The sequence below is a fragment of the Mya arenaria genome, chromosome 17, assembly GCF_026914265.1.
Source record: "Mya arenaria isolate MELC-2E11 chromosome 17, ASM2691426v1".
Taxonomy (NCBI): Eukaryota; Metazoa; Mollusca; class Bivalvia; order Myida; family Myidae; genus Mya; species Mya arenaria.
Genome location: NC_069138.1, coordinates 31,660,513 through 31,686,076, shown reverse-complemented (window position 1 = coordinate 31,686,076; position 25,564 = coordinate 31,660,513). Strand labels below are relative to the sequence as shown.

Genomic DNA, 25,564 nt, shown 5'->3' with positions numbered 1-25,564 from the left:
CATTAATAATAATACTGCGTTTCAATGTTATTTTATCACCAAAAAGAGTCTCCAAATCCCAATTTCACGTTGTTTATTTAATTAAAAGTACATGTCTGGGTTCGAATTTTACCGATATTCAATGTAAAAAGTCGGATATTTCCAGTAAAATGATTCTTTTTGACCTGAATTATATACAAGGAGAAACTGGAGCAACGACTGTAGTTGTTTCTTGCAAAAAAAGACAATGTACCTAAATAGTTCAGAAACGTCAGGGAAATCGATATTTTCATATTAAAAATATGTTATCAATCATTGGAATATACAAATTTCACTTCCAAGAAATTCAAGACGTTTTATGAAATTGTTTAACGTTGTTCCGGAGCATAATTAAAACTTTTATAAGAAAATAAAATTTCTAAGTTTTAAAGATGTATCTTTTCCTTTAGCCACGTTTAAAAATAATAATAAAAAAATCACCCCACCCCCCTCCCCCAAAAATGCAATTATGAATTGAAACTAAGAAAACAATCATATGCTCGAGGAGAAATGTTTCGAAAGATGAAATACACCCGAAATGTAAAAATAGCAGATGTATTATGATTGAATTGGTAAGCGCAATAATAAGCAATAAATATATCATTACCATTTCCATGTGACAGGCCTGAAGCCATCAAGTCACAATGCATTCGATTCTTCACACAGATACTCAACTGGCTAAGTACACCTAAGTAAATTAAAAACCAAAAACAACTGTTTCGTTTCAAAAACTACTCTGAACAACGTCATACGACCCTTTAATTTTTGCGACTATGTCGCTTTTGTAATGAAAAAATGGAATTTTGAGCAGGCTGAAAATGCCCAATTACGCAATACGATTCAAGGCAAAATAAATCTCAAAGCCGACAAAGGCTGTGTTCATTCATAATGGCTGACCCTTTCAATAATAATTTCAACACCAGTGTTTGCCGTAAATAATTTTGAAATTATTTTTTTGAAATTATTTTAAAATTTCAATAAACAAGGCATGGACAAGTTAAAATAAATATATTATTCCACGTTTGTTATTTTCAAAAGCCATCTAATTGCTTTAAGAAACGTAAAATCTAAATTATGAAACCTCCAGAGAAGGAGTTTTGCAAGTATACATTGTCGAAGTATGCATTGTCCGATGGTCATTTTTGTGAAGCTGTTCTAATTTTAAAACAGATTGTAACATTTAACACTTTTTGTTCTTTGATACTGAATTTTCCAAAATGTTAATTTAGATTTTACTGCCTAATGAACGCTGCAAATGGTTTATTAGGAAGGAGAGAGTACTCTGCAATTACATCCACCACGTTTAATTATTTTTTGCGGTGAGCGGATAGTGAAACTAATTGCCATCCTTGACATCGACGAATTAACTTCCCTGAAACAGAATGTATGTCATTTTTTACCTTTTATAGTAGTTGACATTTAAGCATATTTTGTTTTCTCATATCTGATATCACTTGCAACCTACAGCTGTTTTTTCTGTTGTTTTACTACGAAACTTATGATATGTTTTCATCCCTTTTAAACTCGGTTCTTGTAGTGGTTTTTATTAATATCCGATAACCGAATCCAACGAATTTATTTTGTAAGATACTATTCTCTTCTACGTTATACGAGCCTAAGATTTGTATTTCTGGATAAATCAGAGGCCTCTGCAACAACATCTACCGCTTTAAATCTTCCCGCGCTGATCCGAAAGTGAAATCATTAGCATCTTCGACAACGAATTATAAACTACCCAGGAACAGGAAATATCTTTGCTTTGTTACGGGTTGAATAAACGTTGTACTCTTTACGATACATTGGATCACATTGTGAGAATCTTTCATGTGGATCCAATGCGGAAAGAAAATATCCGACCATAGACAGCGTGCCTGACAGTCGGTGTGTCCCATCAGAGAAGGAAACTCGTGTTCATACCTGTTATTGTAAACCTTTCACTTTCAAATTGTAAAGAACTTTGTTTCAGTAGATTATGTCTACTACGATTTACGAATTTTAATAAGGACTCCCTGGATAAAATAGCGCACTCTGTAAACAACTTATTATTTAGGGTAAGAAAAGAAACGAGATATTTTTTTATTAATTTTGTAAATTAATTCAAATTTACATAGTTCTTGAACAGAGTTTTTAGTTGCAGCAATTTAATTAAAAAAAGTATTATTTGTACAGCAGTTATACAACATGAACTGCATGACGTCGAAGGCTGCACTGGCTCGAGCCTAGTAGTGTGTTCCTATTCACGATACAACGGGCAACATTATAGATATCTTCCTTGTGTGTTTGATGCGGAAGGAAAAATCCGGCAAGTACGCAAGGTGATTGAAGGTCGAAATTGTCTAACCGTACCGTAAACACATGATTTAAATACTCGCTCTTGCACATCTTTTATTATATAATTTTATTATATTTGATTTGTAAATCATGTTTCTTACAAAAAGGGCTTGCGTCGTTGTTAACTAAAATAGTACGCATAATGATTCGAAATCTCAGTAAGTGTCAGAGAGTTTCTAAGAGCATTGTAACTGTATTATTAAAATAAGAGAAATAAAATAACATTTACATAATCTAGTTTTTATAAACTACCAACAATTACGTAAATTAGCTTACACATTTTACTTAGTGGTTTAATTGTTGAAATTAAGATTGTATATATATTCATCCGAATTACAGAATAAATCCAAAGCATGCAAACAGCAGTTGAAATTGGATTGAGAATGTTCCTAGACAATAATGATAAGTGCAACACTGTCAACGAACCGGCTTAATAGATATTTTTTCAAAGATTATTCAGACTTACTAATTATCCCGGAGGACAAAATAATAAATAACTACTATGTTTTTACCAGTGAATTAAATCATTGGTCTTAGTGGCACGTCTTCCTCTTATATTGTTTGACATTGGTACCGCATCCAGACGCACACAGCTTCAGAAGTTCAACGATCGAGAACTAGACAATAATTTAAAAATATTTATAGGTAACGTCGTACGTCAATACTGTCGATGTGCTCCATGTTATGTCTTTTTTTGAGCGTGACATTTCATCATGAAAAAATACAATATTCTTTTCCTTGAAGCGGAATGCTTCATAACCAAAATATGTTATATGTTTTTAAAGAAACTTATAGAAACAGGTATCACCGATAAATAGCCTATGACTAAGCAAAAGTACATATTCAGTTGCACAGAGGATAACGTGAAAACTGAACCTTACAAAACAAGTTGTGTCCAAATACCTTGGTCATAAATTAGCAACACACCAGACAGACTGCTCTCAAGTATATCGCAAAAATATTTTGACTCTGTGGGGAAATAATGGTACATTGACATGGCAGATCGAGAAGTGTCCGTTCCTACTGCATGCAGAAGTTATGTACTGGTAAATTTAATGTTTTGACTACAAGGCAGAGCAAAACATGACTTAGTGAACGTATCCAGTTAGGTGTAAGATATTGTTTACACCAAAATATTGAGTTACCGTTTAGGTCGCTACAATATTTTTTCATGACGGAATTATAAAAAACAAGTGCTTTGTTGTTGTTTTAATACCTTAACAAATCGTTCAAAAGATTAACAGATGCACGTATTTAAGTAATAGAAAGTACAGACTTATTACTATTGTATAACGTTGTAATATGCTATACAATTAACTAGTTTTAATAAAGATTATACATAGCTTAAGTTTATCTCGTTCAGAGATTTTGTCACAGTTCTCTGCTGAAAAGTCTTATGACTGATACAAGTGGTTTAGTTTGGCAGATCGTGTTGTTGTTTTTATGAATTAAGAGATAGAGTAAAATCCATAATTAGTTATATTATATATATATTATCAAGAAGAGTTTCCAATCCCTAGTGTCAAGTTTGTCTTTTTTGTATCAAAAGTACATGCCCTGGTCTGCGTTGTTACGATATGAGAAAAATACAAGTCGGAAAATTTTAGCAAAATGTTTCTGTATGACCTAAATTGTTTACAAATGAGAAACTGAAGCAAACGACGGATTTTATTGGAAAAGAAATATAATGGATGGAGTTCATAAAATCCAGGGCAATCAGTAATTTCTATCTTATATTATTAATTATGAGATATATTTTTTTCCAGGAAATTCAAGACATTTTTTATGAAATTGAAAAATGTTGTCCCAGAGCACCAGTTACAAATCAATATGATAAGAAAAACACCTTAAGCTGCTATATAAATGCAAAAATTCAATTATAAAATTGTTAATTTGCGGAGACAAACAAATGCTCGAAGGGAAGTGTATAGATGGATACAATTCACCAAAGAGGGGGAAATATTTCTTGATTCGTTCTAGAAGATAGCTCCGTCGAAAGCCTAAACTACACACACAGTTGAAAAAGAAGTTTCGATTCATTGAAAGTAGTGATTCGCTCAAAGCAACACAAAGGCATCAAACACTGCAACAGTCCAAAGCACTGCAACGGTCCGAAACACTGCCACGGCCTCAACCACTGCAACAGTCAAAAGTAACGGCTTTAGCGGTATTCCATTTTCAAAAACCATTGAAGACATATTCATTTTCCAAAAACGCACAGCAAAAATTAAAATTGTGTTGATTGCCATACTTCTCATTGATAAATAACACTTTGGTATTAAGTCGAAACAAAAATATTATGTGAACATTATGAATTACAATTATCATGATCTGAGATGATAATTATCGTCGAGTCGTTTTCCATCAAACTATATGTAAAATTCAGCGAAACGTGACTACAATCCGTCGCAATTGTCGCATGTCCTTCTTGGACAAGGTCTGACTATACCTCATTTATATGTCATTTCCATCTTCCTGCACGGACATCAGTTTCCGGAATTATTCTATAATAACTTGCAGACCGTTAGTTATATGTCAGCGAAATAATCTGCTGATAACAAACTACGTTGCTTGATAAGCGTACCTAAAAAGCAATTCTGGTTTTAAAATGACCGTCCTCGTTTATGTATGTGCTTTAAAAAGTATGACTGTGATTAGACACAGTCAATGATTCCGACAGTGGACGAAATTCAGGCCGACAAAACACTGAATACAAGCTGTAGTGATAGGCAGAATCTGTTCTGTTGCAGACGATTGGTTTCATAAACACTTTTGAAATTTAATCACACCGTAAATAAGTCATTAATTTTGACTTTAGTTTGCCAGAATCAAAACGTTATATACGTTTGGTTTCTTGTAGAGTTGATACCCGTCGTAAAATTAAAAAAAATCATCATACAGTTATAACCAAGTGTTTATACGAGTGTATGCCTGTATGCCTAGCTGTTATTTCATTCATTATGCTGCACTGGCACGTGAACAAGCCGCATCGAACTTTATTAAGCAAACATAATTCGATAGAATAACTTGTTGGGCGTGAAACATATTTTCTGACTGGAAAATAAACGTACTTGATATATTTATATATTTTTATATTTTTTAAACGTAGCGTAAGGAGTTATATCTAAGTTTTATCTAGGGCTTTAGGGAAATCTCTTTTCTTTTTAAAGTGATATTTGTGCTATGGAACAATTTAAAACACTTCGATAATTTAAAATCTAAGCTTATGTCAGAGAGTACCTGGACATTGTGGTCCGACAGTGTTAAAATTATTTTGTCATTTTATTCTATTCAAATAATTGTTTATTACAGATTTCTTTTTTAACGAAACGCTTATGATGATGTGTTGGCCATAGATAGAACAGTAATATTGTTCTACTATATCGCCTAAATTTACGGCAGCATACGAGTGTGTTTTTTTCAGACTCGCTGTTAATCAATCAAGTCTACAATGGTATGTGTTCACTTAAAGGAAAATCTAGTTAAATCATCGCTTATGTTAAACGTTCAGCTACAACTTTTAGTGGAATTTTGACATCTTGCCTTTGGCCATTCTTCGTCTTATTTTGTTTGGCATTGGAGCAATTAAGAAAGTTTGTCCACGCTTTCCGTAAAATATTGTAACGTGAGTGTGAAAACTCCTAATAAAGAGATACGATAAATTATACCTTGAGGCGGATTGCCTCCTCGCAACAATACTTCTTATTTCTTTAAGAAAAACAGATAGACAACTTTATTAACAATAACTTCCCTATCTCTTACCAAACGTGCATGTCGCAATGCACAGAAAGTAATATGAGAGTTCCCCGAGCCTCACAGGAAGCTGTCCACAAATATTTCTCAAATGGCAACAAACAACACAGAATGCACTCTAATATATCGTAAAAATGGCTTTTGGGGAAAATATTGAAGAATTTAGCATGAATCTGCATGATAGCTCGTCAAGTGAGAGTTGATGTTGCATTTTGATGCAGTAGTTTCCTACTCCTGCATTAATGTAATTGATAACAAGAAAGAACTAGCATATAGATATAATGAAGAAAGATTGTACTCTAAAAGATCGTAAAAATGACTTTGGGGAAAAACTTGAAGAATTTAGCATGGCAGCCCGTCAAGTGAGAGCTGACATTACATTTTGATGCAGAAATTACGTACTTCTGCATTAGTGTAATTGATATCAAGGAGGAACTAGCTTGACTTACAGTGATCGTTACCCTCAAGTAGTAGTATAAAATGATCTAGAAGGAAACATTTAATTACTGTTTTTGTCGCTAAATTCGTTGAGCTTGGTGGTATTACGTAAACCATTGCTATGTTGTTGTTTTTTCTTTATCAAAACAATAACTTAAAAATCTTATCAAATGCATATATTTTAGAATCAAAAGTACAATATCTCATAAGATTCGACGTAAAAATCACGGGTGTTTTGTACAAAAAAGCGTTTGGATCGAGGTAAATTGATGATATTATTGAAATTTCAGTTAGCGTCAGAGAGTTCTCAAGAACATTTTTGTTATTCTACAGAGTTAGAATTATTGTGTTGATTTATTTTGTTCAAAAACTGAATTATTTACGTTTGCTTTAATACTGATAGGCGATTGATGCAAAGCGGAATATAAATCAACAACATTTACAAGTTTAAACTAATACCACAAACTACCAACAATTATGTAAACTATCTTAAATATACAATTTGTGGTCTAATTGGTAGCAATTTGATTGAGAATGTTTTGACAATAATAGGTGCAACACTGTCTACTGTCTACGAACCGGCCTAAGAGATTATCTTTTGTTTCAAAGATCGTTCAGACGAACTAATGGTCCCAGATGATCATAAAATAAATAGTTTACACTGTTTATTGATCAGTGAATTATATCATTAGTCCTAGTGGCATGTCAACGTCCTATATTGTTTGACATTGGTACCACTTCCAGACGCACACAGCGCCAAAGTTCAACAATCGAGAAACAACCGAGAATGCAACATGATTCATGGGAAAAGGCGTGCATGGTTAGACTATATCGTCGATGTTTGTGTCGTTACGTGAGCGTTATATTTCATAATGAAGAGATACAATACTTTTCCTTGAGGCGGATTGATTTATAACCAGAAAATAGTCTTTTAGGTTTGAATAAGGAAAGGTAAACTTAGTTTTGTTGATAAGTTTCCTCAAGTTAATGCATACTTTGATAAGTTTACCTTTTGCGTTTTATCTTTATTAAGAATTGTTTGGATAAGAGTGAGGTTTGTGCACATAAACTGGTTTAAACCCCCAGTAAATTTACATTTTACTGACCGTTCCAAGGCGGTACCTAACAATTCTTGATAAACATACCAATTATATATATATATATAGTATTTATGCACTGTGCTGTTTGTAGAGTTGTGTGCTGTTCTATGTTTCTTGTTTGTAAATTTGTGTTCTATGTCTTTGGCGTTGCCCATTGCCACTAAACCGGGTTTATGTTTAAACTTTTTGCTACTGAGCATGTTTCTGTAGCTTTTTGCATATATATTTAGAAATAGAAATAGGTATCAACGATAACTTCCCTATGACTAAGCAAAAGTACATATTCAGTTGCATTCAATGAAACCTGATTGCACTGAACCTTAGTGCAATTTGTGTCCGCAGAACTTAGTTTAAAATGTCGAAAAAACATTTGAATCCGTGGGAAAATATTCGTACATTTTGCATGGTAGCTCATCAAGTATCAGATCATACTGCTTTTCGATGCAGTAAGTACATACTCCACATTTGAGCTATTGATCAAACTAAATATGACTTACTGTGAACGTTATCCGGTTGGGAGTATATTTTTAAAACAAAAACATTAGGTTACCGTATAGGTCGCTTCATTCGTTTTGCATGGCGGCATTATAAAAAAAAACTATTGCTATGATGTTTTTTTACTTATCTATACAAAACGTTCAAAAGTTTCACAAATGCACGATATTAAGTAATAATAAATTCGAACTTATAATTATTGTATTAAATATTCATATAAAAAAAAACAAATTACTAGTTTTAATAAAAATCTACATAGACCGTGCTTAAGTTGATCTCCTTCAGGAACGTGTGTGATTGTCTTGTGCTGAAATGTATTATGATGGAAAATAGTGCTTCTGTATGACATTTAACACTTGTGAAATGTATGGGAATGCATTGCCTTGTACAGAATAATCATTGTACTCCTTTTTGCGGTTATCGTTTGTGAAATACGTTTTTTTTCTGTTTGAATATATAAATCCAGCATTGAAAAGAAGACAAAACTCATCATGCTAGGGCATAATATTTTTTCTCTATATGACAGTTCACATATTTCTATATTTTCGTTCATTGTTAAAAAATCCACGTTGATTCAATCCTCAACCCTAGAGGACTATTGATTTATTGTTCAGATCGTTATTGTATTGATGTATTAAGAATTAGGCTAAAATCCATTAATAATTACTATCACTATAATCATATTAACAACATGAATTTCCAAATGCTAGTTTCTCGTTTGTTTGTTTTTTCTTGTATTAAAAGTACTTGTCTTGGTTTGTGTTGTTACGATACGACTGCAAGAAAAGTCGTACATTTTCAGCAAAATGTTTCTGTATGACCTGAATTGTTTACAAATGAGAAACTGGAGCAAAGGACGAATTTTATTTGAAAAGAAATATAATGGGTTGAGTTTATATACGCCAATGCAATCAGTAATTTCCATCTGATATTATTTAAAAAAAAATTAAAAACATACAAGCCATTTTCATAAAATTGTAATACATAATCATAGAACACAAGTTACAAATTAATATGATAAAAGTTCTCCTAAAGTTGCTATATGAATGCAATTATGCAATTATGAAATTTTGAATTTGCGGAGACAATCATATGCTCGAAGGTAAATGTTTCGATGGATAAAATTCACCAAAGAGAGGGAAATATATTTAGATTCGTTCCAGAAGATAACTCCGTCGAAAGCCGAAACTACACACATAGTTGAAAAAGAAGTTTAATTTATTAAAAGTAGTGATTCGGGCAACATCACAAAGGCATCAAACATTTAAATTTTCCAAAGCACTGCCACGGCCGAAACCACTTCAACGGTCTAAAGCACTGCCACGGCCTCAACCACTGCAACGGTTCAATGCACTGAAACGACCTCCACAACTGTAATGGTCCAAAGCACTACAACGGCCTCAACCACTGAAACGGTCCAAAGCACTACAACGGCCTCAACCACTGAAACGGTCCAAAGCACTGCAACGGCCTCAACCACTGAAACGGTCCAAAGCACTACAACGGCCTCAACCACTGAAACGGTCCAAAGCACTACAACGGCCTCAACCACTGAAACGGTCCAAAGCACTACAACGGCCTCGACCACTGAAACGGTCCAAAGCACTACAACGGCCTCGACCACTGAAACGGTCCAAAGCACTGCAACGGCCTCAACCACTGAAACGGTCCAAAGCACTGCAACGGCCTCAACCACTGAAACGGTCCAAAGCACTGCAACGGCCTCAACCACTGAAACGGTCCAAAGCACTGCAACGGCCTCAACCACTGAAACGGTCCAAAGCACTACAACGGCCTCGACCACTGAAACGGTCCAAAGCACTACAACGGCCTCGACCACTGAAACTGTCCAAAGCACTGCAACGGCCTCAACCACTGAAACGGTCCAAAGCACTACAACGGCCTCAACCACTGAAACGGTCCAAAGCACTGCAACGGCCTCAACCACTGAAACGGTCCAAAGCACTGCAACGGCCTCAACCACTGAAACGGTCCAAAGCACTGCAACGGCCTCAACCACTGAAACGGTCCAAAGCAATGCCACGGGCTTAACCACTGAAACGGTCCAAAGCACTGCAACGGCCTCAACAACTGAAACGGTCCAAAGCAATGCCACGGCCCCAACCACTGAAACGGTCCAAAGCACTGCAACGGCCTCAACCACTGAAACGGTCCAAAACACTTCAACGGCCTCAACCCCTACAATGGTCCAAAGCACTGTAACGGCCTCAACCACTGAAACGGTCCAAAACACTTCAACGGCCTCAACCACTACAATGGTCCAAAGCACTGCAACGGCTTCAACCACTGAAACGGTCCAAAACACTTCAACGGCCTCAACCACTACAATGGTCCAAAGCACTGTAACGGCCTCAACCACTGAAACGGTCCAAAACACTTCAACGGTCTCAACCACTACAATGGTCCAAAGCACTGCAACGGCCACAACCACTAAAACGGTCTAAAACACTTCAACGGCCTCAACCACTGCCACGGTCCAAAGCAATGCCACGGGCTCAACCACTGCCAGAGTACAAAACACTGCCAAGGCCGCAACCTCCGTAACGGTCAAAAGCACTGCCACGGCCTCAATCACTGCAACGGTCCAAAGCACTGCCACGACCCCAACCACTGAAACGGTCCAAAGCACTGCCACGGCCTCAATCACTGCAACGGTCCAAAGTACTGCCACGGCCTCAACCACTGCAACGGTCCAAAGCACCGGTACGGCCTTAACCACTGCAACGGTCCAAAGCTCTGCCACGGCCTCAACTACTGCAAAGGTCCAAAGCACCGGCTTTAGCGGTATTCTATTTTCTAGAACTATTGAAGACATGTTCTTTTTCCAAAAACGCACATCAAAAATGAAAAATGTGTTGATGGCCATACTTCTCATTGATGGATAACACTTTGGTGTTCAGTCGAAACAAAATTATTATGTAAACAATATGAATTACAATAAACATGTTCTGAGATGTACATTTTCTAATGAGTCGTTTTCCATCAAATTAAATATAAAATTCAGATAATCGTGACTACAATCCCCTTTGTCGCATGTGCCTCTTGGACAAGGTCTGACTGCACCTCATTTATATGTCATTCCCAGCTTCCTGCACGGACATTTAATGGGAAAGTGTTTCCGCAATTATTTTATAATAACTTGTAGACCGTTAGTTATATGTCAGCGAAATATTCTGCTGATTACAAATTACGTTGCCTAATAAGCGTACGTAAAATACCAAGTCTGGCTAAAAATGAACGTTTCCGTTTGTTTATGTGAATATGTGCTCTAAAACGAATGACTGTAATAAGACACAGTCAATGAATCCGACAGTGGAAGAAATTCAAGCCGACAAAAAACACTGAACTCAAGCGTTAGTAATAGACTGAATTTCTTCTACTGCAGTTGACTGGTTTAAAAAAGACTTTTGAACGTCATTTCAAATAGATCAATAACATTTAAGTTAGTTTGCCTGTACCAAAGTTTCATACGTTTGCTTTCGTGCAGATGTGACACACGTCGAACAATAAAACCTCCAGCAAACTAGTTACAACCAAGCGTTTATCAGAAAGTATTTCTAACTAATGAATGATTGATTACATTCATTGTGTCGTAATGACATTTGAACAAGCCGCAGCATACCCTTTTAACTAGACATAATTTGATGGAATATCTTATTTTCTGTCTTGAATATAAAAAATACTTGACAGAAATGTACATTTATATAATTATACCATTGAGTACTCTTCTTAATGTGTGCCTTTCATGCTCTAAACACCCTAAAGATACACTTCAGGAATTGGAATAAATTAAATAGCAATGTTTGGTTCGCAGCTAATAAATTAATCAAACATCTCAAAACCTTAATAAAATAGTCCTGGCATTTTACTGTCATCATCAGACGTATTTTTTCCTAATTTCGTACTGGATGTTCAAACAAAATTATATATTGTCCTTTAATGTGACTAGTCTGACTGAAATTCTTGGAATCGTGGGCAATTGTTTTGTATATGTACATATAATTATGGTTTGTGAGGAAACTTTTACCTATATATATTCACAATGTTAATGTTAAAGCAATGAAAAACTACAGGGACTCGTCAAGCAATTTAGCTAGTGACGGGAGAGTGGTTAAAGTCTGCCCGCGTTCGTTTGCTACATTATGGCTTGCACCTTTGAAATTAAAAGGGAGTTGCCCAACATTAAATGAGAAATTATGTAAAGGGTAAGGGTGCTCTAGTGGTTTTGATTCCCGCCTCCAAACCAAGAAGTTGTGGGTTTGATCCACACCAAGGGGAATATTCAAACGGCTTATCAAAATGGACGACATTACTTGTTTTTAACCAGGAAACGGACTCGTGAGTGCTTCTATAAGCTATCAGCTTTTGTCACATCGAGCTAAAAGAAATGAATATAAAGTTAACGATGAGATATGACAAATTATTTCTTAACCCCAAATTAAACCCCTTAGAATTGAGTTGAGCAACAGCGATGAATGACATCTGAAACATAAAACACGAGAGAACAACTAAACGATGGGCCAGCCTCGGTAAATTAGGACGCCTTGGAACGGTTAGTAAAATTTATATTTACTGTGGGTTTAAACCAGTTTACGTGCACAAACCTCACTCAATACGTATTTCCAGTCAAAGGTCGCAATATTTTGACTAAATGCATCAAAGTTTTCATTTGAAATAAACGTTGGTAAAACAAATAGTAGTACCTTAACATATTTTTAGAACTCAGAACTCAGAAAATAAAAAAACCACCATATGCAATCCTAATGCATTCCCCCTTCAAGGCAATATTTCTGCGACTAGTCTTTTCATTATTTACAAATGGCAAGAAGTGTGTTGTTTGTGGAGTTTTGTGCTGTTATTCCATGTTTCTTGTTTGTGATTTTTGTTTTTGTGTTCTATGTCTTTGGCGTTTACCCAGTGAAATTAAACTGGGTTAAGTTTAAACTGTATTGCTACGGAGCTTGTTTATGTAGCTTTTAACATAAGTTTTGTCTCTTTTCAACAAGTAAATACTGCTGGGGCTTTCCAGAAGACAACGTTTGGCACAACTTTCAACAATAATTGACTGGTTTTGATTGAGTCGAGCGTGCTGTGTAAACCGAATATAGTCATGATCCTAGACGCGAACATTTAGTTCAAATAGACTCACAAGATAATTACACCCAAATAGAGTTAAATGTCTTAGAATGCATCTCGTAACCATCATCTTTCATCCACAAGCAGTTTCGGCTTATGAATGCCATTATGATGCGGATATATTTATAGCGGTAGTAACTGTACATTGTCATTTGTTTTGCGTTTGCATATTATTTACACAATTTATCCTAAAAAAGACGGACTCCAATTTATCGCAAAAAATAACATTTGACTCTGTAGCGAAATGATGTAAAATAAGACAATGCAGCTCATCGAGTGTAAGGTGTTATTTTAATGCAGTAGTTACGTACTGCTTCATAACATTAATTGACTACAAGGTTGAACTACACATGGCAAAACCCCATCGTTACCCGGTTAGGTGTACGATGTTTTTTTAAACGAAAACATTCCGTTACCGCTTTGTTCGCTACAATCATTTTCCTTTGTGGTAACAAAACACTATTACTATGTATGTTTTTCTTTATATTACACTTCGTTCAATGGATCAACAAATGCATGTGTTAAAGAAATAAAAAATACGGTCTTATAACTATTGTATTAAGTACATGTATTTATTAATAACAAAACTTACTAGTTATAGTAATACTTCTACCTATACCGAGCTAAAATTTATATCGTTCAGAACCTGTGTGACTGTCCTCTGCTGAAATGTCTTATAGCGGAAAATAAAGGTTCAGTATGACATTTAATACTTGTAAAATGTATGGGAATGTTTAACACAGTAAAGAGGTATCATTGTATTCCTTTGTTGTGGTTTTCATTTGTATTTGTTTAGTCCCTAAGAAGCTACAAATCCAGCATTGACAGGAAGACAAAACTTATCATGCTAGGGTATAATATTTATTTTCTATATGACAGAATAATCTAATTCCGTGCACTGTTAATACATCGATGATTTTCAAGCCTAGCAAACCATATAATTTATTGTTCAGATAGTTTTTCTGTGTGATTAATTAAGTCTAAAAACATTAATAATTATATTGTGTTTCAATGTTATTATATTAACAAAAAGAGTCTTCAAACCACAATGTCACGTTTGTCTTTTTTGTTCTTATATAAAGAGTATATGTCTTTGTATGCGTTGTTAACATATTAGTGCAAGAAATGTCGAAAATTTTCAGTAAAAAAGATTCTGTATGACCTGAATACTCGAAAAAAGAAAACAAACTTGAGTAATGTCTGATATTGTTTTGTAACAAATATAATCGATCGAGTTCATAAACTTCAGGGTAATCAGTTATTTTAATCTTACACTATTAGTTATTAGATTATACATTTTTGTTAACTTTTATTTAATTTGTATACTTTGTTTCTGAACACCAGTTACACTTTAATAAGAAGAAAAAAATCCAAACTTTGCTATATGTTTCTTTTCCTTACGTCACGTCTAAAAAAATAATTTTAAATTCGCAAAAGTAGAAATGCAATAATGAATTTGAAACTAGAAAGACAACCATGTGCTCGAAGAGAAATAATTCGAAAGATAAAATGCTATCAAAATGTACAAATACAAGTCTAATTTTGATTGAATTTGTAAGCAAAACACTAACCATAACCATTTCTACGTGCCAGACATAAAGTAAAGCAAATGCATAATTGTACAATGTAGACTCCTTCAAGTAACAAAGCAATAGTACTTTAACACATATATTCATATGGCATTGCAAACCTAAGAGAATTAAAAAATCGAATAGAACTGCTTCGTTTCTACTGTCAAGTACGTTAAACGACCCTTATCTTATTTTTAGATTTTACTAAATAAACCAGAGGACCCTGCAATGACATCCATCGCGTTTTCCTTGCGGTGACCAGAAAGTGAAAATAATTGCCATCTTCGACATCGGCTAATTATCTGCCCTAAAACAGCATAAAACTTTAAAAGAATAATCACCAGGCGGTAGCTAGATGTTTGCTTGGTAAATAACGGAGTTGGTCAAACAGTGTTTTATATATGTTAAAGAAGTTAACTGACCTAGGTATGTTGTGTATTCGTAATCCCAATTTAATTCAAACTAAAACCTCTATGTTAATGAGTACTGAGAGAATTTGTATTGTTAAAATATATAACATTATCGTATTTTTTTCATGAAATTGTTTAACATTTATTTCAATCTATTTGTTATTTCCTTCCAATTTCATTAATATCAGATACCCGAAATTAAAGACTTTGTTATACGATCCCTCCGATTTGTCGTACTAGATAAACCAGGGGACTCTGCAACTACATCACCCGCCTGAAATCTTCCAGCGATCATCAGACAAACGAAATGACTAGCATCCTCGACACCGGCGAGTTAACTGCCCTTGAACAGGACGGAGCTTTAAAGGAAACATCGCCCTACTGTTTGTGTGATGTTTTCTTGGTTAATCACAGAGTTGGATTCACATTGTACATTAAACAGATTCGCAATCCTTTCACTTTCAAATTGTACAAGATTCGACATATAAACCTAATCACGTCATTTTGGTGATTAATCTAGTCTACAAGGAATGTGTTCACTTAAGAAGATTATTAAGCTTAAGCACTGCTTTTGTTGAACGTTAAGTTTAAACTTATCTACATGTTTTGGCAATGAAAAGTAATGTTATACAAAGAACACGTTATATTTATATATATGTGAAACACAAAACATAGTATTGTATTGTTTAATAGATTACATCTAAAGAGAATATATTGTAGAAAAATATGTTGTATATAAAAAAAGAATATCAGAAAATCATCTTATGTTCGGAGTTTTTCCTCTTTCATAGCGTCTGAGATAAATCTAGCGACATTTTAAAAATAACATTAGCATATTCGATAGATATTGTATCCGACGTGAATCTCCGTATTGCAGAACAGCAAAGATGACAATGATATTCGGATTCAACAATATTCTGTATACATAATTTGCATTTACGTTCCCTGATAATATTATGTAATCTACCCCTCTCTCAATGTCTAAAGTGTTTGAGAATTATCTTAGTAGAGTATCTCTGAAGGTTAAACTTATGCAGGCTGTCTCTTTTGGGGTATTGGTTTTGGATACACCGAAAATTATTAGCTACACAAAATTTGTAAATAAACTTACACATATAAGTAAGATGTCTAAATTGTTTAAATAACATTGTAAATATATTCTTGAAAAGCAAGTCCTCCGAATTTGCTTTTATAACAATACGCATATGATACAAAACGGAATAAAAAAACAACATTTACATGTAGATCAGCTTACATATACCAGTTAGTGGTCTAAATGGTTGATTTTAACATTGTTACTATATCCATCCGATGTACCAACTAATGCAAAGTAAAAAACCAACATTCTGATTTGAAATGAGAATGTTCCTTGACAATAATCATAAGGGCAACACTGTCAATGAACCGGCTTAAGATATTCTCCATTTTTTTTTAATCCGTCAGACGTACTTCTTCCTCGGAGGACCATAACTAAATTATTACAATGCTTTTTACCAGTAATTTATGGCATTGGTCTGTAGAGGTCAAATGAGCATATTGACATCAGAAACATAAAGAACAAATAAAATGCAATAATAAAATTGTATATAATTACGGATGTCTTGAGAAGGGCATACTTTAAATCGAACGAATCTTTAACTTAAGAGAGAAGAAATTCTACTCATTGTATTGTATGTAATTTATACCACATGCTAATGGAGATGATTTGAAAACTCTACAGATCAGCAACAGCAAACTTCAATATATGGAAAATAATCTAAAATCTTAAAAAAACCGGTTGAATATATATCATTTCTTGAACCTGCAAAATCCAATAGAAAAGTATTTGAATTTATGTATATCATACACAGATAATAAATAACATAATGGAGTAAATGCACACACAACACTATGGACATTCTTTGGCCTAAAATAAGCAAAATCACCACTTATTCTGAGCGTGACGTTAAAAACAGGAACTGTGGAAAAACTTCGGTATTTTCTCCAGTCAAAGGTTGTTGTAATAATTCGACTAAATTCTTCAAAAGTTGTATACGTAGAAAGTAAAATAACATTAACTTAATAATTTTAACTACTCAAATATTTGGCCCAAACACCGAAAAATGAAACCAACAATTTTATACTTATTGCCCCAATCGGAAGATAAACTGATAGCCAAATCAACCTCATGCATTCCCCACAAGAAAACGATTCTGCGACACTAGACTGTGTCATTATTAACAAATCCAACCTCATGCATTCCCCACAATAAAAAGATTCTGCGACACTAGACTGTGTCATTATTAACAAATCAAACCTCATGCATTCCCACAAAAAAAACGATTCTGCCACACTAGACTGTGTCATTATTAACAAATCAAACCTCATGCATTCCCCACAAGAAAACGATTCTGCGACACTAGACTGTGTCATTATTACCAAATCAAACCTCATGCATTCCCCACAAGAAAACGATTCTGCGACACTAGACTGTGTCGTTATTAACAAATCAAACCTAATGCACTCCTCACAATAAAACGATTCTGCGACACTAGACTCATTATTAACAAATCAAACCTCATGCATTCCCCACAAGAAAACGATTCTGCGACACTAGACTGTGTCATTATTAACAAATCAAACCTCATGCATTCCCCACAAGAAAACGATTCTGCGACACTAGACTGTGTCATTATTAACAAATCAAACCTCATGCATTCCCCACAATAAAACGATTCTGCCACACTAGACTGTGTCATTATTAACAAATCAAACCTCATGCATTCCCCACAAGAAAACGATTCTGCGACGCTAGACTGTGTCATTATTATCAAATGACAAGAAGAGGAATGAGCTGTCCCTTTTCAGCAAGGAAATACTCCTGGGGCTTTCAAGACGACAAAATCAGACGCAATTAATCTTTACGAGACTTTCCATAATAATTTCCTGATTGTGATTGTGAGTCGGACATGCTTTGTAAACCGAGTATAGTCATGTCCATAGACGCGAACGTTGAGTTCTTATAGACTTACAGAATAATTATCAAAATAGGTTTAAATGTATTGGCATGCATCTTGCAACCATCATCTTTCTCCCACTAACAATTTAGGCTTATTTACACCATTATAATGCGGATGTAATTTAGTAGTAACAGTTAAATGTCTATTGTTTCGATGTTTGCATATCATTAGCACAAGTTATCAAAACTAGTTAGACTCCAAAATACCGCAAAAAGCATTTGACTATGTGGAGAAATGATTTAAAACTAGATAATGGAACTCGTCAAGTGTTGTTGTATTTTGATGCAGTAGCTATGTACTGCTACATAAGTGTAATTGACTACTAGGCTGAACTGCACATGACATAACGTCATCGTTACCCGGTTAGATGTATGATATTGTTTTAAACGAAAACCTTATGTTACCGCTTTGGTCGCTTCATTCGTTTCTCATGGTGGAAGTTAAGGAAAGTAAAAACTATTGGGTTCTTTTATCTAAACGATACGTTCAAAAGATCTACAAATGCATGTGTTTTAAGTAATCATAAGTACGGAGGATTTACAATTGTATTAAGTATTTATATATAACAAAAACTACTAGTTTAAGTAAAGCTTATACACAGACCAATCTTAAGTTTATCTCGTTCAGAACTTGGGTAATTGTCCCCTGCCTCAATGGCCTATGATTGAACATAGTGGTTAAGAATGACATTTAATACTTTTAAAATGTGTAGGGTACGTATGTCACAGAAATGAGTAAATATAGTTACGGTTTTCGTTGTAAAATACTTTTTTCGTTGGAATCTATGAAACAACCAATGACAACAAGACAAGACTCATCCTGCTACGGCATAATATTTACTTCTTTCTATATAGCAATAACATGTCTTTCTAATTTCGTGCAGTTAATACTTCGTCGTTGATTCCTTTCTGCAGTCCTGATTCAATTTATTGTTCTGATTGTGTTAATATGAATTAAATCAAGATTAAAAATCGTCAATAAATATATTCTCAATGTTATTGTATCAACAAAAAGAGTCGTCAAGTCCCAAATGTCACGTTCGTCTTTTTCTTCTTGTCAGATGTACATGTCTGCGGTCGCATTGTTACACCACGAGTGCAAGAAAAGTCGTACATTTCCAATAGAATATTTCCGATGACCTGAATTATCCACCAAAGAGAAAAAAGTAGCAATGGATTGAGTGCATAAACGTCAGAGAAATCGGTATTTTTTATATTGTATTATCAGTAATAAAAATATACATTTTTCACTTTCAAAGAAATTTAAGACATTCAATGAAATGGTTATGTGTTGTTCCAGACTCCAGTTACATTTTGATAACAAAAGAAAAAATGTAAAAATAGAAGCCTAATTGTGATTGAGCGCAATAATTAGCAACAAATATAGCATAACCTTTTTAAAACTGACCGACCTGAAGCAAAGCAAGTAAATAATAAAACAATGTATTCAAGTCACCATGCAAAAGTTCTTTCACATCGACAATAATCTTGCATAGCCCATTAAAATAAATCAAAATCCGAATCCAGCTGCTTTGTTTGTGAAACTACTGTCTACTACGTTATACGACACTTGAAGATTTTAGATTTTACTTCCTTATAAACTAGAGAAAAGCGCAGTTATATCAACCGCGTAAAATCCTCGTTGCGGTGATCGAAGTGTTAAAATCATTGCAATCTTCAACATCAACGAATAGATAGCCCTGAAATATTGCCAGGATATAGCTTTAAAAGAAAAATCACCAGACGGTAGCTAGATGTTGGCTGCGTAAATAACGGAGGTGGTTAAACAGTGTTTTATTAATGTTGAAGGTATAAATGACCAAGGTATGTTGTGTCATCGTTATTTAAATACAAATGACGTACTTTCTGAACAGTGTAGTCCAATCAAATACCTTTATGTTGATGAGACGGATAAGATTATTTAATTAAACCAAAACGGTTGAGTTTAAAACATCAGCAGTTTTGTTAAAGTATAAAGCAATTATATTTTTAATTAAAACGTTAAACGATTTTCGAGTCTTTTTTTATTTCCTTCCACTCGAATGTATGTCATTTCTTGGTCTTTTGTAGTAGTTGACTTTTAAGCATTATATGTTTTATTAATGTGTAATATATTTTGCAATCTAGATGTTTGTATTTACTGTTTTTGTGGCACTAAAATAATTCACTAGACTTATAATGTTTATTTCATCCATTTGAACGTTTGCTCCTGTAGTGTTTCTCATTAATATCCGAAAACCAAATCCAACGACGTAATTGTGTAATGCACTACTCTCTTCAAAGTTGTAGGACCCCTGTATTTTTAGATAAACCAGGTGAATCTGAAACTACATTCACCGCCTGAAATATTCCGGCGATGACTGAAAAGTGAAAATCAATAGCATCTCCGATATTGAAGAATTAACTGCCCTGGAACAGGAAATAGCTTTAAAGGAAACACCACCATGCGGTTTGTTTTATATTTGCTTGGTTATTTATCGAGTTGGATAAACATTGTACTTTCACGATGCATTGGGTCGCATTATGAGTATATTTTATGTGATGGCAAATCTCGGAGCCGAGGGCAGCGTGCCTGGCGATCTTTGTTTACAACCGAGCCGAAAACACATGTTTATACTTATTCATGCAAACCTTTCACTCTCAAATTGTGTAAAAGATTTGACTATAAATCAATTTGTGTACAACCAGCGCGTGTGTCGTGGTTTACTGCCGACACGACGCGCAATAATTTAAAATCTACGTTATGTCAGAGAGTTCCTATGGACATTGTGATTCGACAGAGTCTGAATTATTTTGTCATTCCAAGTTCAAGTTCAGTTCAAATAGATGTTTATTACAGTTTTCTTTCATAACGATACGCTAACAATGACGCATTTACAAAACACAAAATCATATAATTGTTCTACTATATCGTCTTAATGTATATTGTTATAGTGGTGCGTCTTCGTCTTCTATTGTTTGGCATTGGTACAAAGAAGCAAGTTAGGTAATGTTTTCCGTTTAAGATTGTAACGTGACCGTGACAACTCTTAATAAAGAGATAAGAGAATGTTTGCCTTTAGGCGGAATGCTTTCTTACAACAAAGCGTCTTATTTCTTTAAAGAAATTTATAAAAATACAATTTATAATAACTTCCCTATCTCTTACCAATAATACATATCGCATTGCACATACCGTAACATGAAAGTGCACTGAGCCTCACATCAAGCTGTTTCCACATACCTTGGTTATATAGCAACAAAGATGACAGACTGCACTCCAATATATCGTAAAAATGACTTTGAGGGAAATATTGAAGTGTTTAGCAAGGCAGCCCGTCAATGAGAGTTGATATTGCATTTCGATGCAGAAATTATGTACTGCTGCATTGGTGTAATCAAAAACAAGGCAGAACTAACTTGACTCACAGTGATCATTACCCTTAAGTTCAATTCAATTCAATTTATTTAATTGATAAAGGCCTCCGGCCCAAGACAACATATTATACAGATACATATATGTACACAATGAGTGGAAAAGGGTTATGACAATGTTAATATTCAAACTTCTAAGATACAGCTTTACACAAATATTACATGCAAGCAAATAATAGTTGAGAATAAACATGGTTCGAAAATAAATAAATAATGTTAGAACTGTCAAATAAAAGTTATTAGAATTGACTATGTGAATCAACCAAGTCTTATCAATAATTAATTATTATATATCTGTTAATTACGTATTTAGATGCCAGGAATATAATTATAATACATTTACCAATAAGAGATTTTAATTGTACAACTAAGGTGTTTGTATTTTAATACTAGTATAATATGCTCAAATTGTTTGTCTGGATAAACATACAATATACATTCAACAATATAAAACAACATTCAATTTAATGCAATTATATAGATATGGTGAAGAGGAATTGTTAAAACAAAAACAAAAGATTTTTACATTAAAGAACGGACACTAATGCATGACATTGTAACGCAAATATAATAACAATTGTAATTAGGTTGTTTAATGTTGTTTAAGTAAATTTACAGACATATACACATATTGATTTTCTATGATTATAAATATGAAAATTTGTAAATGGTATTGTTGAAAACAAGACTTATCTTGTCTTATTGTTATTTTACTAGAACACATGTCATAAAAAGTATATAACCTGATAAGACACAGATAGACTTATTTGATATTTGAACTGATTAACAGAACAACTATGACAACATAACCTAACGGTAAGACACCATTACTGCATGGAATTATATCCTTTACCCGCCTATTCGAAACGAAAAAATAAATTGTCAATAGGAAACAATATATATTTAAGACATATATATATATATATATATATTAATATATAAAACATTCGGCTTACTTCAACATAAAAGGTGTATTATATTGCATCAAATCATATTTATGACCTTTGTAGCATTACTATGTGGATCTCTGAGTCGAAATATTATAATATTAGGTATTAAATTCAAGACAATCTGATGATAGATAGTACTAGATACTAAAATAGTATGGTAATTTTCAAACTATGGTCACAATTATGAATCTAAAATAATGCCATTAATAATACATGAAATGAGGGAAACTAAATACATGACTAAAATGCTTCAACATGTAGAGTACTACTACTGTAATGCTCGTGATATACCATGTATATTTCCAACTGTTAAGAAAACATTTTTTCTAATACACAACAAAAGTATACATAAAGGCACATATATAACATTATGCATTTAATTATTATCTGTTAAATACAACTTCCTATATTTCATAGCATAAAATATGAACATAGATACATTTAATACAATTTGTTCATTTCTTGAAGACATCAGTACAGTAAATTTGTTAACAGTGGGATCAGTATAATATTTACTAGGCAGGTATTTCAACCTTAAATCATTGTAGTGTTGGCACTTACACATAAAATGGTACTCAGTTTCTGGTTCTATATTGCAGAGTTTGCATATGCGTCTGTCCCTTGGGGTGCTTATATATCTACCCCTTTCGATTTCTAAGTCATGAGAAGAACAACGGAAACATGCCATCGCATTTCTAAATTTTCTTATTTTTACAATGTCTAAATAATTTTCATGACACAAATTATCTTTGAACAAAGAGTAATAAGTTAACTTAGGACTGTCAATAACTGCAGAACGCCATTCCTGCAAGTACTGGTCTTTCAATGTTTGTATAATACGTGATATAAACAGTTTTTTCATTGTTCACATTTTGCTCTAACCACACATAGTTATAACCATTTTGACATAAAATGTTCCTTACATTGGTTACCCAATTTCTGTTGCCAATTTGGTCTTGCAAATATGATAAATCATATGCTTTCCTAACAAATCTATAATTAGGAAGCTTAATTATTCTCATCCAATATTTCAAAACACGCTTTATAGCGATAATAAACATGGGAAAACGTCCACAATCACCAAGCACCGGAAAGTTCATCGTATGTTTTGGTATGCACATATAACGTTTGCAGGCATATAGTTGTACTTGTTCTGTTGGTACCATCCTTTCTGCACCCCAAATTTCTGCACCATATAACAAGATTGGGACAACTTTAGTATCAAATATTTTGAAAAATGTAGATTTATTCATTTGTCCATAGTCATATAGTCTAGATAAAACAGTTAGCAACACTCGTTTTGATTTTAAAGCTTGATCTGACGCCATCCTATTTAAAGATAATTGTCTTGTAAGTAGTACCCCGACATATGTAAAATCATTTACAACATCTAATAACGTCCCTCTATAGTTCCACTTCTCAAATTAAGACAAGGTACCTCCATTCTTAAAAACCATAATTTTAGTTTTCTTAATATTGACATTTAAACCAAACTGATAATAAAATTCACTTAGTGCATTTAAAAGGCGTTGTAGACCACACGGAGTGTCAGCAAGCAAAGCCAAGTCATCTGCAAAGAACACAGAGTTTATCTGGGTAGTGTCTGGAAATAGCTGTATACCATTAAATGCCGGAGGTTCAATAAGCTTGATAAATTCATTTATGAAGAGAATGAATAAAACAGGTGACGCTATACATCCTTGCCTCAAACCAAGAGGGCAGTTAAAACTTTCAGACAATGTTCCATGATTTGCGCGAACCCTCCCCTTCACTGACAAATACATAGCTCGAAATGAGGAATAAAGTTTTCCATATATACCGTTGGTCGACATGACATTAAATAACTTGACTCTGTTTACAACATCAAATGCTTTTTGGAAGTCCACATAGGCCACGTATAACTTTTTACCAAGTGTAGATAATTGTTTATTAACAAGAGAATGCAATATAAATGCATTGTCGACAGTCCGGTATCCTTCTCTGAAACCTGATTGATTTTCACTTAGCCTATTAAATATATTAATGAAAAATGTAAGGCGCCTATTTATAATGCCAGTGTATATTTTGCCCATAACATTCAACAATGAGATGCCTCGATAATTGTCAGTTACATCAGGATCACCTTTTTTGTATAATGGAATAATAATTGTCTCACGCCATTGACTTGGGTATGTTCCAGTAGAAAATATTCGATTGAATAATTTTCGCAAAACAGGCAGTAAGTAATTCAGGCTATATATAAAACATTCTGGTACTAATTCATCGCTACCTCCACTTTTACCGTTTTTCATATCTTTAATAACGGCTATAATTTCATCGTCCGTGATAGAGTCATTAAAAAGTGCATCCGTTAATTCACCTGTATATACATCATCTGGATATGGTAATTCACTATCTTCGAGAGTCAAACTCTGAAAGAGACCTTCAAAATGATCTTTCCATTGATCGATAGATATATTTTCTCTTCTGGATTGTTTATTAACAAGACGTTTAAATTTTTGCCAAAATGTCTGACCATCAGAGCAGCTATTTTCAAGATTTATCAGTACATTACTATTAAAATTGTCCTTTTCAGTTTTACAATATTCCCTATACTCGTTTTTCGCTATTAAATAGGCTGATAAGTTGACATTTGTTCTTTCACGACGAAACATTCTCAGTGCCCGCTGCGTCTTATACTTTAATGTTTTACATGTATTATTAAACCAATTACTACTTTTCTGTTGTAGAAGTATGATCTAGAAGAAAATATGTCATTACCGTTTTGGTCGCTACAAACATTAAGCTTGGTGGTACTATGTTTTTTCATTAAAACAATACGTTGAAATAACACCAAATTTTAAAATTAAACCTATAATATATTATAACATTCTTCTCAAACATTACAGGTTTTGTACAAAAAGCGCTTGCATCAAGGTATATTGAAGAT

General features: G+C 33.8%; 1 protein-coding gene across 1 annotated transcript; it reads left to right on the top strand.

Annotated features, from left to right (window-relative positions):
* The first annotated feature begins 6,236 nt into the window (after positions 1–6,236).
* LOC128223385 (myosin light chain kinase, smooth muscle-like) lies at positions 6,237–10,502 on the top strand. Its single transcript, XM_052932666.1, has 3 exons — positions 6,237–6,294; positions 9,523–10,054; positions 10,358–10,502. Exons 1-3 carry the CDS (start codon positions 6,237–6,239, stop codon positions 10,500–10,502), a joined length of 735 nt encoding a protein of 244 aa, XP_052788626.1.
* Positions 10,503–25,564: the final 15,062 nt, after the last annotated feature.

Coding starts and splice junctions, on each gene's coding strand:
- LOC128223385 (XM_052932666.1), top strand. CDS start 6,237: ATGGCTTTTGGGGAAAATATTGAAGAATTTAGCATGAATCTGCATGAT. Junction 6,295..9,522: donor TCTGCATGATAGCTCGTCAA/GTGAGAGTTGAT, acceptor AATGGTCCAAAG/CACTACAACGGCCTCAACCA. Junction 10,055..10,357: donor CGGCCTCAACCACTGAAACG/GTCCAAAGCACT, acceptor CAAAGCACTGTA/ACGGCCTCAACCACTGAAAC.